Here is a 15,416-nt window from a genome sequence, read left to right as displayed (position 1 = left end):
TATAAAGTCAACACACTTACTCTGAACCATTAGCTGCATAAAAGAAGAACCCTTAAATATCTGGAGGAGTCTCAATTTCCTTTTTAAAAATGCTACATTGTGCTCTGGTGCGTGAAGTTGGCTAATCATATTGATGAGTGAAAAGTGTGAGTGTATGTGTGTATGTATGTATTCTAGTGTTCCTTTCACTTATTTGGAAGTAAAGGAGAAATTATGAAAAATAAATCTGAATAAAACACAATATACAAATAAAATACCATGTGGACCGTCACAGCAGAATTTCCACATAACTTTGTACTGTTTCGGTAGATGCATTTTCATGGGTCTGGCAATTTTGCTGAAATAGTCAATTACTTCTTTAGGTAAGATAGATCTGAACTCTCTCAGAGAATAATTTGGAGTAATGATCTATGTGCTAATTTTAACTTTTCCGCAGGAAAAAAAATTGCTAAAGTGTCCAAAGGACCCAAAAGATTCCACTTAGAAACTCTGCCTTTCACTAATAATGAAATTCGAGCAGTTCATTAGTGGATGCTGTAAGGGCTCGGGATGGGAGGAGTGGAATATAGGTAACCATATATCCTCTTTCAGCATATGTGACACTGCTGGTTCATATGACGGGCATGTACCAAGGTCTGTTTCATACCATATTAGTGCTTGGAGGTACCCTAATGAATAAGACAAAATATATATGTATTGTTGTTGTCCCTCAGCCCTGTTTGACTCTTTGTGACCCCATGGACTGCAGCATGCTAGACTTCTCTGACCTTCACATCCCCCAGAGTTTGCTCAAACTCATGTCCATTGAGTTGGTGATGCCATCCAACCATCTCATCCTCTGTCATCCCCTTCTCCTCCTGCCTTCAATCTTTCCCAGCTCAGAGTCTTTTCCAGTGAGTTGGCTCTTCGCATCAGATGGCCAAAATATTGGACTTCACCTGCAGTGTCAGTTCTTCCAATAAATATTCAGGTTTGATTTCCTTTACAATTGACTAGTTTGATCTCCGGAGAAGGCAATGGCAACCCACTCCAGTACTGTTGCCAGGAAAATCCCATGGATGGAGGAGCCTGGTAGGCTGCAGTCCATGGGGTCGCTAAGAGTCAGACACGATTGAGCAACGTCACTTTCACTTTCCACTTTCATGCATTGGAGAAGGAAATGGCAACCCACTCCAGTGTTATTGCCTGGAGAATCCCATGGACCGAGAAGCCTGGTGGGCTGCAGTCCATGGGGTCACAGAGTCGGACACGACTGAAACGACTTAGCAGCAGCAGCAGCAGCAGTTTAATCTCCTTGCTATCCAAGGGACTCTCAAGAGTCTTCTCCAACACCAGAGTTCAAAGCATCAATTCTTTGATGCTTAGCCTTATTTATGGTCCAACTCTCACAACCATACATAACTACCAGAAAAACCATAGCTTTGACTATAAGGGACCTTTGTTGGCAGTGATGTCTCTGCTTTTGAATATGCTGTCTAGGTTTATCATAGGTTTTCTTCCAAGAAGCAAGTGTCTTTTAATTTCATGGCTGGAGTCACCATCTGCAGTGATTTTGGAGCCCAAGAAAATAAAGTCTGTCACTGTTTCCATTGTTTCCCCATCTATTTGCCATAAAGTATGGGACCGGATGCCATAATCTTTGTTTTGTTAATGTTGAGTTTTAAAAGCCAGTTTTTTCACTCTCCTCTTTCACTTTCATTGAGAAGCTCTTTAGTTCCTCTTTGTTTTCTACCATAAGGGTGGTTTCATCTACATATCTGAGGTTATTGATATTTCTCCCTGCAATCTTGATTCCAGATTGTGCTTCATCCAGCCCAGCATTTTGCATGCTGTACTCTGCATATAAGTTAAATAAGCAGGGTAACAATATACAGCCTTGATGTACTCTTTTCCCAATTTGGAACCAGTTTGTTGTTCCATGTCCGGTTCTAACTGTGGCTTCTTGACCTGCATACAGGTTTCTCAGGAGGCGGGTAAGATGGTCCAGTATTCCCGTCTCTTTAAGAATTTTTCACAGTTTATTGTGATCCACACAAAGGATTTAGCATAGTCAGTGAAGCAGAAGTAGATGTTTTTTTCTGGAATTCTCTTGTTTTTTCTATGATCCAATGGACGTTGGCAATTTGATCTCTGGTTCCTCTGTCTTTTCTAAATCCAGCTTGTATATCTGGAAGTTCTCAGTTCATGTACTGTTGAAGCCTAGCATGAAAGATTTTGAGCATTTCTTTGCTAGCATGTGAAATGAGTGCAATTGTGTGGTAGTTTGAACATTCTTTGGCATTAGCCTTCTTTGAGATTGGAATGAAAACTGACCTTTCCCAGTCCTGTGGCCACTGGTGAGTTTTCCAAATGTGCTGGCATAGTGATTGCAGCACTTTCACAGCATCATCTTTTAGAATTTGAAATAGCTCAGCTGGAACTCCATAACCTCCACTAGCTTTGTTTGTAGTGATGCTTCCTAAGGCCCACTTGACTTTGCACTCCAAGATATCTGGCTGTAGTTGAGTAATTACACCATCATGGTTATCCAGGTCATTAAGATCTTTTTTGTATAGATCAGTGTATTCTTGTCACCTCTTCTTAATATCTTCTGCTTCTGTTAGGTCCATACCATTTCTTTATTTATAGTTTTATATATGTATTTTCTCAAGATAAACATATTCTAGTCTTCCTCCAGGCTAAACACCATTTAAGGTACACCTCTATGCTATAACATACTGGTTACTACTGTGTTGGGCTGTGTAGATGATGAAAGCAACCCAATAATAAATGTGATAGAAAATTAAAATGCTTTGGCAAAGAGAAATTTCCATTATTCTCAGTAGAAAAGAAAAACACAGGAGACCTACATCAGCAACTTTATTACTGATCTAGAGGAAGATAGCAAATAATCTATTAATTGGTTCATAACTAATTCTAAGTTGAGAATTGCTACAAATGCCACCAAGGACAGAGACATGGTACCACCAAGGAATGGAAGAGGGAAAGTAAAATTGAGTCAGGAGAGAAGCAAGTAGCATTCATGAAGTTAGCCTTGCCCTCCCCTTTAGAAGAGTCTTAAATTATCAAGCATAATTGATCTCAATAATATCTGCATTGCAGAGAAACATATATTGGAGCTACTAAATGGTATTTTAATCCACATGTGTTCTGTGCTCAGTCGCTTCATTAATTTCTGACTCGTTGCAACGCTATGGACTATAGTCTGTCAGGCTCCACTGTCCATGGGATTTTACCAGGCAAGAATACTGAAATGGGTTGTCATGCTCTCCTCAAAGGAATCTTCCTGATCCAGGGATTGAACCCACATCTCCAGTGGCTCCTGCATTGCAGGTGGATTCTTTACCACTGAGCCACCAGGGAAGCCCTTAATCTACCTATGTTTCTGAAAATAAATAAGCGAAGAGGAAAAGAAAAACCTTTATATCATGCACTCATGTAATTAAATGAAATCTCATTTTTACTAAAATTTGAAATTTACCCCAAAATAATAGGATGAGAATGCTTTTTGCACCATAAGTGAGTTATTTTTAAAAGATTCCACATTCCTCCTTCTTTTAAAAGAGGTGAATTGGACTCTGTCTCTTTATGTAGTTATACCTGTGGATAGTGTACCAGCTTCCTGTCCACACATGGCTGTTTGAACCAGACAGAAAATCTGGATTGAACTCAGTTTGGAAAACACAGGGGAACACGGCATTTTATTGTTCTGCTGTCAAGATCCTGGCTTCTTCTGTCCGTCCCTCATGCCCCAGAGTACTGAGCAGCTGGCTCTGCAGCTGTGAACAGAGTCTGAGACCACCTCCCTGTGGGGCAGACATAAATCTTGCCAAAGGTATAGAAAATTTTTGGCTTGACTTTTCCGTTTCCAGATTCTTGCTGCAATTGGAGTATGATTTTCTCCATTAAACCCTTTTAGGTTTCTAAAATAAGTAGTTATTCAAATCAATATTTTTGCCCTTCATATTCCTTGGAATAATTAGTTTTTTATCTACTAGAAAAGATTGAATTCATTCTATTGTGCTAGAAATGCTGGTAGCAAGCTGTCTTCCCAGCCTACAACCTGCTGCCCTTCAAAAGGTGGAACCAGACTTAGGCAAGATGATACGAGCTTTGATTTTGTTTACAATACCTATCTACTTACCCCTAGACCTGCTCACACACTTCTCATTCCTGGGGGTGGGCATTCCAAACTTGGAATGATCAGAAGTAAACTCTAAAATTCGGTCTAATTCCTGTTGATTCAATGGTGGGGCATAATTTGAATCCACCTTCACATAAGCCTTTAAGAAATACTAAAGAATTAGTATAGCCAACAATGGTCCACTAGTCAAAGCAATGGTTATTCCAGTAGTCTTGTATAGAGAGAGAGTCCCATACAGAGTCATGTATGTGAGAGTTGGACTATAAAGAAAGCTGAGTGCCAAAGAATTGATGCTTTTGAACTGTGGTGTTGGAGAAGACTCTTGAGAGTCCCTTGGACAGCAAGGAGATCCAACCAGTCCATCCTAAAGGAGATCAGTCCTGAATATTCATTGGAAGGACTGGTGCTGAAACTGAAACTCCAATACTTTGGCTGCCTGATGCGAAGAACTGACTCATTGGGAAAGACCCTGATGCTGGGAAAGATTGAAGGCAGGAGGAGAAGGGGCTGACAGAGGATGAGATGGTTGGATGGCAAAACCAACTTGATGGACATGAGTTTGAGTAAGCTCCAGGAGTGGCTGATGGACAGGGAGGCCTGGTGTGCTGTAGTCCATGGAGTCGCAAAGAGTCAGACACGACTGAGTGATTGAACTGAACTGAACTGAATGAAAGAATACATGCAGTTCAAAACTGAGTAAATGTGTCATATTATCATTTGCCTAATTCTCAAAGTAACTTAAACAAATGCAATGACCTTTTCCTAGACAAGAAGAATATAATCCAATGGGAAGTTGATATCCATTTAACTTTGCCTGCATTACTCTCCCTGATTGTTTATTGACCCATTGAGTGTGATATACTGACATCCATCCAGTGGATGGGGATTAGATCTTAAAGGAGAAATTATGACACTATTCGGGACTCTTAAGAAATGGCATGGCCATGATTCATCCTGCACACAGTCATTTCTTTTGATTGGCCTTGTTGAGACAAATTGTGTGAAGAATGAATGCAGATCCGGGTATAACTAAGGCTCTAATGTCATTGTTCTACTTTGCCAGGTGCGTTGTAGAAGATAAGAACTCAAAGGTGGCCTGGTTGAACCGTTCTGGTATCATTTTTGCTGGGCATGACAAGTGGTCTCTGGACCCTCGGGTTGAGCTGGAGAAACGCCATTCTCTGGAGTACAGCCTGCGAATCCAGAAGGTGGATGTCTACGACGAGGGTTCCTACACTTGCTCGGTGCAGACACAACATGAGCCGAAGACCTCCCAAGTTTACTTGATCGTGCAAGGTAAGGAGAAGATGGTAAAGGAGAGGCGGGCGGCAGAAAATAATCATGACATACAAAATACTCGAGTAATCCTTTCTGGAATAAAGGATTCGTTGTGGCAAATTCCAAATTCATTATGGCACTTTAGTATCTATTTTCTTTTTACATAGAAAAACTTTAAATGGGTATAGACTTTAAATAATAGAACTGAGGAGGATAAAGAAAAAGGAGTCTTGCCACTGTGAGTCAATAACCTTGGTGAGAATGTTTTCTCTTAACCCTGAGTGTCATAACACACAGCAAAGACCACAGCTGTCCACAGAGACACAAGAACACACAGAATGCTTGGAACCATGTGAGGTCCACTTTTCCACACTGTTGGATACTGGATGCTTTTGCTGAAGGTGTGATTTCTATCTGTCCTCAGTTTAAAGAATATCACTAATTATCTCTTTTTCTGATAGTAAATGTTATTTGGAAAAAATAAAAATTTCCAGAAGCCTTGGCATCCTCTCAGCTGGCTGGCTTTCTTTGTAGTTTGTATCTCTATTTCATGGCAAGTTATTTGTGAGCAAGTGCCATGACGAAGATCTGCAAAATCATTGGGGATAATCTGCTTCCAGATTGGGGTTTCCAAGGGCACATCTGAGTCATGGTTTTACAGGATCAAAACCTTAAATGGCATACGCAAGCCCCGAAACTATAGCTCTCTTGGGGCCCTTTCCCCATAATTGCAGAATGAGAACAAAGCTGATCATCTGTACAGTTTTATTGCAAGCAGAGTCAAACCACTAGCAGTTTCAATCCATCTAAGAGGAAGGATCTAAGTACTAACAAATATTAGGGCTGTGTTCATGTATTCTTGATTTACAATGTTATGTAAATTTAATGCAAATTAGGCATGGCCCTAGGACTCCTGTCAAGATTCCAGTGCAGTCAGTTGTATGCGAAGTTTGACTGTAGCTTCTATTAATGTGTTATGGAATTGATTATTGCAGCATTTAAATTATTGCTCTCCCAACTCCTCTGATTAATAGATTGAAACCAGAGTAAAATACATCAGAGAGTACCTGTGCAGGGGTGGTTTAGTCATGTGACCTCTATCTTGGTCCATTTGCAATGGCTGACAGCTTCATTTTATTGCTTGTAAAAGGCATGTCTGCTGACTTGCGAAGTGCCTGTCACAGCACAGCACAGAGTCTTTTCCTTGTAGTTTAGAGGACAGCGCTTGAGTTCCTTAGTAAGAGACACCAGGGTTTGGATGTCAGGCAGTCCATTTAAGTGTGTAAACATAACTATAGATGTGTAAATATGTAAAAGGTTAACTTAGCAACTTCTTCAACACAGGCCTGCCCACAAGCACACACACACTTCAAAACAAAAGGAAAATTTCTACCTCATTTAATGGCAAAGAGAGGGGGGATAATTAGTTTACTTAAGGTCCCTTAGAACAGATTTTATCTAATGACCAGCAACACATTATATTGTGAAATTCCTACACAATTTTAATACCTTCACAGTCTTTAATGTTATTGGAAACTCACTGGAGACCACAGCTAGAGAATGTATATTGTCCTACAAGGAAAAAAATTGGGCAATATGAGGATTACATCCCTTGGTTTCTAGATGAGGAAACAGAAGTTAATTAGGTTTAGCTTACTTGCTCAAGGTCACACAGAGAGTTCAGGGAGTAGTTTGGAACCAAGCAGACAAGGAATCAAACTGAAGCACATTCGACTGGAATGGGAATTTTTTTGCTGTGACTTTTTAAGAACTACCAAATTCCTATTTCAGAGAAGGCAATGGCAAACCACTCCAGTACTCTTGCCTGGAAAATCTCATGGATGGAGGAGCCTGGTAGGCTGCAGTCCATGGGGTCGCTAAGAGTCGGACACGACTGAGCGACTTCACTCTCACTTTTCACTTTCATGCATTGGAGAAGGAAATGGCAACCCACTCCAGTGTTCTTGCCTGGAGAATCCCAGGGACGGGGGAGACTCGTGGGCTGTTGTCTATGGGGTCACGCAGAGTCGGATACAACTGAAGTGACTTAGCAGCAGCAGCAGCAGCAGCAAATTCCTATTTGAGTTCTTAGTGCCAAGTGCCCAAAGCCCTTCCTCCTTTTTCCTCATTCATCTACGTACATTTTAGCTACTAACACAACAATCTTGAGAGAATTAGAGCTAGAACTAGGTCAGATCATGCTGCTTATACTTCCCTATTAAGTTATTGAGTTTAACTTAATACTAAGAGATGGAAAAGAACTATACAGTTGAGGTACTGTTTATTCATTATCTTGTTTGCTTCTAATAATGTTATTATGAAGTAGCTATTAATAACTTTATTATAAATATGAAAAAAGTTTGAAGTTCAGAAATGATAAGACTGCCCAAGGCTGCCTCTTGGCTTAGGACTGGGTTTCAAACCCATATCTGTTTGATTCAAGATATTATAGTATTTTCTTTTTAACCATACTGCTTTAAAAGAAAAAATGAGCAACAAAGCCTGTTCTTGTAAGGGCGATGATGAAAGGTTGCTTCCTCCTTGAACCTGAGTTATGAAGGGAGATGTTTTGGACAGTTATATGGATGCTGGCATTTGATATCTAGCACCAGATGGCTGATTCAATTCCCCTTAGAACGTTCAACTTTGTGATTATGTCAGTGGGTCCACCCCTTTACTGCTGTTTATTCACACTGCCTCCTTCTCCTTGCCTCCATTGTACATGTTTTCACCACATCAAAGATTCTGCCTATAGGCATGTCTGCCATCCTTCTTTCCTCCAATCCCACAGCACCTTCCTTCAAAATATAAGGGTCTTTTGAATTTTTCAAGTTCTTCCTTACTTACCATACATGCTTTCTGCAAATCCCACATAACTCGTTATTAAATAAATACTGTATTCTTTTTCTTTGCCCAGTGGGGAGGTCACCTTTAGCTTAAAAATGCTGTGAGATATCACTGAAGAATAGTAGTTAAGAAAGTGGGGCATCATATCTCAGTTTTCTTTCTTGCTTTAAATCAATTTTGGGGTAACCTATTTGGGGCTTCCCTGATAGCTCAGTTGGTAAAGAATCCACCTGCAATGGAGGAGACCCTGGTTTGATTCCTGGGTCAGCAAGATCCACTGGAGAAGAGATAGGCCATCCATTCCAGTATTCTTGGGCTTCCCTTGTGGCTCAGCTGGTAAAGAATCCACCTGCAATGGGGGAGACCTAGGTTCGATCCCTGGATTGGAAAGATCCCCTGAAGAAGGGAAAGACTACCCACTCCAGTATTCTGGCCTGGAGAATTCCATGGACTGTATAGAGCGTGGAGTTGCAAAGAGTCAGACACGACTGAGTGACTTTCACTTTCACTTGATTCTTCTAAGGCCTCAGTTCAGTTCAGTCACTCAATCGTGTCCGAATCTTTGCGATCCCATGGACTTCAGCACGCCAGGCTTCCCTGTCCATCACCAACTCCTGGAGCTTGCTCAAACTCATGTCCATTGAGTCAGTGATGCCATCCAACCATCTCATCCTCTTTGGCCCCTTCTCCTCCTGTGTCCAATCTTTTCCAGCATCAGGGTCTTTTCCAGTGAGTCGGCTCTTCACAGCAGGTGGCCAAAGTATTGGAGCTTCAGCTTCAGCATCAGTCCTTCCAATGAATATTCAGGACTGATTTCCTTTAGGATTGATTGTTCTGATCTCCTTGCTGTCCAAAGGACTCTCAAGAGTCATCTCCAACACCACAGTTCAAAAGCTTCAGTTCTTCGGTGCTCAGTTTTCTTTATAGTCCAATTATCACATCCATGCGTGACTACTGGAAAAACCATAGCTTTGACTGGATGGACCTTTGTTGGCAAAGTGATGTCTCTGCTTTTGAATGTGCTGTCTAGGTTTGTCATAGCTTTTCTTCCAAGGAGCCAGCATCTTTTAATTTCATAGCTGCAGTCACCATCTTTAGTCACTTTAAAGCTTGGTTTAATTTAAAGATTACGTGACCTAGGTAAGCCCCTAGCTTGTTTTCTGGAGATCATATGTTCTCACCAAATAAGGTGATGATGGTGGTGGTGGTGGTGGTGGTGGTGGTGGTGTTGGTGATGGTGATAATGATACTAATGATGATGATAACCGCTGTGACAACAAGCAGGCTGCTGCTGCTGGAGTAACTCTCATGAGGCTCTCTTTGTCCTGGGTGCTTCCCAGAGTCCAACAACACCCTCCACTTGTTGCATGAGACCCTTGAGTAGGCTCTTTCAGCTGTTATTTGGGTTCCTTCAATGTATTTTCTTCAGTTGTCCTTTCCCTTAGCATCTAGTCTTGAACTTTACTTCTTTGGGCTTCTAAAGGGCTTCTTAGACCAGCATCACCTTTAAGTTTTTAGCTACTTTTAATAAGGATGTCTGAGGACAACACGCAGCGTGTATTGACAACACATAGAGAGTTCGGTAAGCTCTATTTTTGATTGGTGGTACACCCCACTCCACAATTTCTGATTAAGTCGTTCTGGAGATCAGGCCTGATAATTTGCACTCTCACACGTCCTCATACCCTAGTTACACTTCTCACATTCCCAGGTGATAGTGATGCTGCTGGTGCTGGGGCCACACTTTAAGAGCCACTACTTTAAAAGTAGTATGTACATTAAGAACATCTAGGGAAATAATTCTGCATCATTTCATTCAATTTCAAATAATGCTACATCCCCTAATATTTCAACTATTCTTGGACATGAGATAGGAATAGTAGCTTGGAAAATAACTTGACTTTCATGATAACATCTTAGGTCCTCTAAGGCTTCTTACCTAGCCTAGTCCTATGGAAAGAAAATGTCTCCCTAAACTGTCCGTTTCATGTATCAAAACTAAAACAAAACAAAACAAAAAAAAACTGGTCGAGATATGCAAACTTCTCTAGACCTCAAAAATCTCAACTTTATAAATGTTTAAGTGTTTGTCCCCCTCACATTTCTCCTGTATCCCTCCATTTCTCCTGGAAATATATATATTCCTTTAATTAATATATATTTCCACAATGTGAATGACTTTTCAGCGTCTCCAACATTTTCTCTCCTATTTTGGTGATTATTTTTCAGAGAGAAAGTAAGTTTTTTAAAAATCAGTTCATGAGAGTCATTACACAGAAAATAACCTGTGTTGAAATAAATATGCTTCATGGTTCGCTAAACTCAATCTTAGCTAAATGACATCTCCACACATCTTCCTCATGAGGAACACAGGTGAAAGTTTTGCATCAGCAAATTCACAAATCAATAATGACCTTTGGGATCACTTGCGATTAGTGAAATTAAATTTTGCATCTGTAGAAGTCAGGCTATTCAAATACAAACATTCATTTGAGATACGTAATAAAAGATAGGACCCACTTCTAAAGCCAGATAGTTTGATTCTTACACTACCTCCTTTACAGATTCTAAACTCAAAGATTGAGAAAACAATACCTTTCACTTAAATAATATAAATAAATTTATTTGGCATCCTTCCAATTAATAATGTCCATTTCTTTCTGAATGTTACCTTCCTTCCTATGATTTCCTATTTTTTTCTGCTTATGCCAGAGATGGAGACACTTGTGTTAAGGCAATATTTCTCTTTATCTGATCCTTGCATAAGCTGCAAAAAAGTCAAGAATTTGGTTTATTATACTTTACAAAATACAGATTCCTGAGAACGACTCCCAGAACAACTGAATTGGAAGGCTTGGGAATGTGGCCAAAATTTACAAGTGTGTTACGCTCTGCAGGTGCTTCGGATACATGTGGGAAAACCAAGAACCACTGTCGTGGCAATCTAAGCAATCAGTGAGAGGGGTTTGTTGCTGCCTGCCTGTTCATTTTCCTGTGTGACATGACATCAAATTATATCTAAAACTCTGCAAAGCAGGTACTAGGGCCTTGTCATAGAAAAATTAAAAGTAAAAATAAATCTGTGGACTCATTGAATACAGATTAATCTCATCTTCTTGAGCCCTGGGAAAGATGGCTCCAAAAACAAGGTAGTTTTTAGCTGTAACATTAGGAATCTCCATGTGTATGTGAATACAAAGGACACCCTGTCATGATGTTATTTTTTAAACATAGATCTTACTTATTAAATGTCTCATTCATTGTACCTTATAACATTTATCATGTTTTCAATGTATTTATTACATTGTTCTTGAGTCTGTTACCCATACTGGAATCATCATTTCTGTGTTGCATCTTTTGCTTTCTTTTTATGCTATTCTCATTAAGATTTTTAAAAATATTCATTTTATTTCATTAAGCTGATTAACAATGTTGTCATAATTTCAGGTTAACAGCAAAGGGACTCAACCATACATATGCATATATCTATTCTCCTCCAAACTCTCCTCCCAACAATATTTTTAAAATGTAAAAGTAAGATACTCATGCTTATTGAGTCAGTGATGCTGTCCAACCATCTCATCCTCTTGCCCTCTTCTCTTCCTGCCCTCAATCTTTCCCAGCATCAGGGTCTTTTCCAGTGAGTCAGTTCTTTGTATCAGGTGGCCAAAATATTGGAATTTCAGCTTCAGCATCAATCCAATATTCAGGGTTGATTTCCTATAGGACTGACTGGCTTGATCTCCTTGCATAATTACCTGAATTAAACCAATATAACTATGGAAAAAGTATGAAAGTTAACTCTTGTGAGACCCTGTGTGTTTTATCCTCACACTAAAATGTTCATATTTCCTGTATCTCATTAATCCAAGCATATCATATTGGCTTGCAATTGCATGTCTGTAGATGCTCTCTTAATTTAATACTTGAAAATTCAAATGTTGGGAAACATTTAGTGTTTTCATGAATACTGGTCTAGAACTTATTGTTCCTAAGATTTAAATTCTTGGATGCATTTTGCAGTCCTATCAGATCAGATCAGATCAGTCGCTCAGTCGTGTCCGACTCTTTGCGACCCCATGAATCGCAGCACGCCAGGCCTCCCTGTCTATCACCAACTCCCGGAGTTCACTGAGACTCACGTCCATCAAGTTAGTGATGCCATCCAGCCATCTCATCCTCTGTCGTCCCCTTCTCCTCCTGCCTCCAATCCCTCCCAGCATCAGAGTCTTTTCCAATGAGTCAACTCTTTGCATGAGGTGGCCAAAGTACTGGAGTTTCAGCTTTAGCATCATTCCTTCAAACATTCCCAATTCTGACTAATATCTATCCTAGAACTCAAAGCAGCCATCCTTTGACCTCTTTTAATTGCTCTCTTCTTTCCTTCTTTCATTAGTTCCTTTGTTCTCCCATCCCTTTTGTCCCTCTTTCCCTTCCTTAATCAGTATCATGTTGCACTGATTATTTTTTAGTTTACCATCACCTACAAAATATTACACAAACTGTTTGCCACTGCATTTCAATTCAACTTAGCCTGAAGCTCAATACATCTTTTAAATGTTCTAATGAAATAAAGAATTTGAGACCATCTTTAGTTATATTTGATCTGAGGGATAATTCTGTTGATTATTGAATCTTACTGATTAACTAGAATTTCATTTGGATTTTATGTGCTGAAGTCTACTAATTTTCCTACTGTTCAGCTTAATTTTTCAGACAATAGCCTCTTGATTGGCTGTTATTAGGTCAGGATCAGACTTTAAGGACATCACTAATCACATCAGCAATCAGAGAGCCAGTGTAATGGGAAGAAGTGAAATTTTGGGGCTAAAATATTTGGGAATATTACCTCATTCAGTTTTAATTTGATAGTTCCTCTGCAGGAAGAACTTCAAGTCTTGTCTAAATCAGGCCCACCCACTCATAATTAATTATGATCTCCAAGCTCTGTATACGTATTTGCAGTCCATCTTTTAGATATTTTTGGGCTTCCCAGGTGGCACTAGTAATAAAGAAACTGCCTGCCAATGCAGGAGATAAATGAGAAGTGAGTTTGATCCCTGAGTTGGGAAGATTTCCTGGAGGAGAGCATGACAACCCACTCCAGTATCCTTGCCTGGAGAATCCCATGGGCAGAGGAGCCTGGTGAGTTACAGTCCACAGAGTCACAAAGAGTCAGACACAGCTGAAGCGACTTAGCATGCATGCATTTTAGTTATTAAAATAAAGCCACTATTTACACCCACATACTTTCTGCTCTAACCTATATTTTGTCTTTCTTAAAGCTGAGAGAAGTAAAAGAAGAGAGAAAAAGTTATTTAGTACCCAGAGCCGAAGTGAAGTGATGTGAAATTCGCTCAGTCATGTCTGACTCTTTGCTACCCCATGGACTATACAGTCCATGGAGTTCTCTAGGCCAGAATATTGGAATGGGTAGCCGTTCCCTTGGTTCAGTGTAAAAACCCAGACTCCATGAAGGGAAGAGAGCTACTTGACGACAAAGACCAGTAAATTTTCAGCTCTATTCGAAGATGCAGTATATATTCTTGAATCATTATACCAATAACAATTTTAATAACTTTGGGTCAAGGATTGATGGTGATTAGGAGGAATTTTGGAGTGGGGATTTATTCTACATTAGATCTGCATCTGCTAGTTTAGCTATATCCAGTCTATGCCACAGTTATTTTTATTTGCATTTACATAATATCTGTGTGGTTACTAGTACACGGGGTTTTTTGCTTTTGTGGGGAGAGGGTTCTTTTTGGTAGTGTATAGAAAACATAAATGCCACAGATGACAATTTATTGTGGCATACAGTACTATTTGAAAATACTTGAAATAGTAGTTTTCCTTATCTTAATAGGTAAAATTCTGTGTAAAAACTAGCACATTTCTGTGCTAGTAACCACACAGATAACTTAATGTAGAATAAATCTCCACTCCAAAATTTAAAGACATTTAAAAAAAAATCATATACCTAAAATAGACAGGGAGGCCTGGCGTGCTGTGATTCATCAGGTCGCAAAGAGTCGGACACGACTGAGCGACTGAACTGAACTGAACTGAAAAGTCAAGAAAGATGACACATATCTTTTTCAATATATGTGTATTTTCATCATTTAAGTTTGCTATAAATAGGCAACAATGAGATGATTGAGTTTTCTTTAAAGTTTGTCAAAGCCTAGGTCTGCCTCAGTGACAAAGGACGCAAAAAACGATAAGACCTTTTTCCTTCTTTTTAGTGAGAAAAACTATTAGGTAAGTTTGAATGTAGTGGGAGAGCAGCCCCAGCCTGTGCCCAGGTCTATCCAAGGAATGTTTCTAAGGGTTTTGGGGACACTCTATAGAAAGACTGACCTGTAATCTTCATATGTCAAGGTCGTGAAAGTCTAAAGAGACAGAAGAAATACTCAGTTTATCATAATATGTTCAGTCCCTCAGTTGTGTCCGACTCTTTGTGACCCCATGAACTGCAGCATGCCAGGCTCCCCTGTCCTTCACCATCTACCAGACATTGCTCAAACTCATGTCCATTGAGTCTGTGATGCCATCCAACAGTCTCATCCTCTGTTACCCACTTCTCCTCCTGCCCTCAATCTTTCCCAGCATCGGGGTCTTTTCCAGTGAGTTGGCTTTTCGAATCAGGTGGCCAAAGTATTGGAACTTCAGCTTCATCATCAGTCCTTCCAATGAACATTCAGGGTTTCCTTTAGGACTGACTGATGTAACCTCCTTGTAGTTCAAGCAAGAGACTCTCAAGAGAGTCTTCACCAGCACTACAATTTGAAAGCACCAATTCTTTGGCGCTCAGCCTTCTTTATGGTCCAACTCTCACATCCATATATGACTACTGGAAAAACCATAGCTTTAACTACATGGACCTTTGTGAGCAAAATGATTTCTCTGCTTTTTAATATGCTGTCTATGTTTGTCATAGCTTTTCTTCCAAGAATCACGTGTCTTTTAATTTCATTGCTGCAGTCACTGTCTGCAGTGATTTTGGAGCCCAAGAAAAGAAAATGTCACCGTTTCCATTGGTTCCCCATCTATTTGCCGTGAAGTGATGGGATTGGATGTAACAATCTTCATTTTTTGAATGTTGAGTTTTAAGCCAGTTTTTTCACTCTCTTCTTTTGCCCTCATC

The 15,416-nt window shown here is 39.9% G+C and overlaps 1 protein-coding gene across 2 annotated transcripts in view; it reads left to right on the top strand.

Moving 5' to 3' along the window:
* Positions 1 to 15,416, top strand: part of LSAMP (limbic system associated membrane protein) — a 711,567-nt gene that overhangs the window by 387,812 nt on the left and 308,339 nt on the right. For both annotated transcript variants that reach the window (XM_070369801.1, XM_005890257.3), the window contains exon 2: positions 5,208 to 5,440. In XM_070369801.1, the coding sequence (XP_070225902.1) occupies positions 5,208 to 5,440 (233 nt within the window). The remainder of the gene's footprint in view (positions 1 to 5,207; positions 5,441 to 15,416) is intronic.

This window comes from Bos mutus, chromosome 1 (assembly GCF_027580195.1).
Source record: "Bos mutus isolate GX-2022 chromosome 1, NWIPB_WYAK_1.1, whole genome shotgun sequence".
Taxonomy (NCBI): domain Eukaryota; kingdom Metazoa; phylum Chordata; class Mammalia; order Artiodactyla; family Bovidae; genus Bos; species Bos mutus.
The sequence above is the reverse complement of the archived record's forward strand: the minus strand, read 5'-3'. Positions and strand labels throughout refer to the sequence as shown.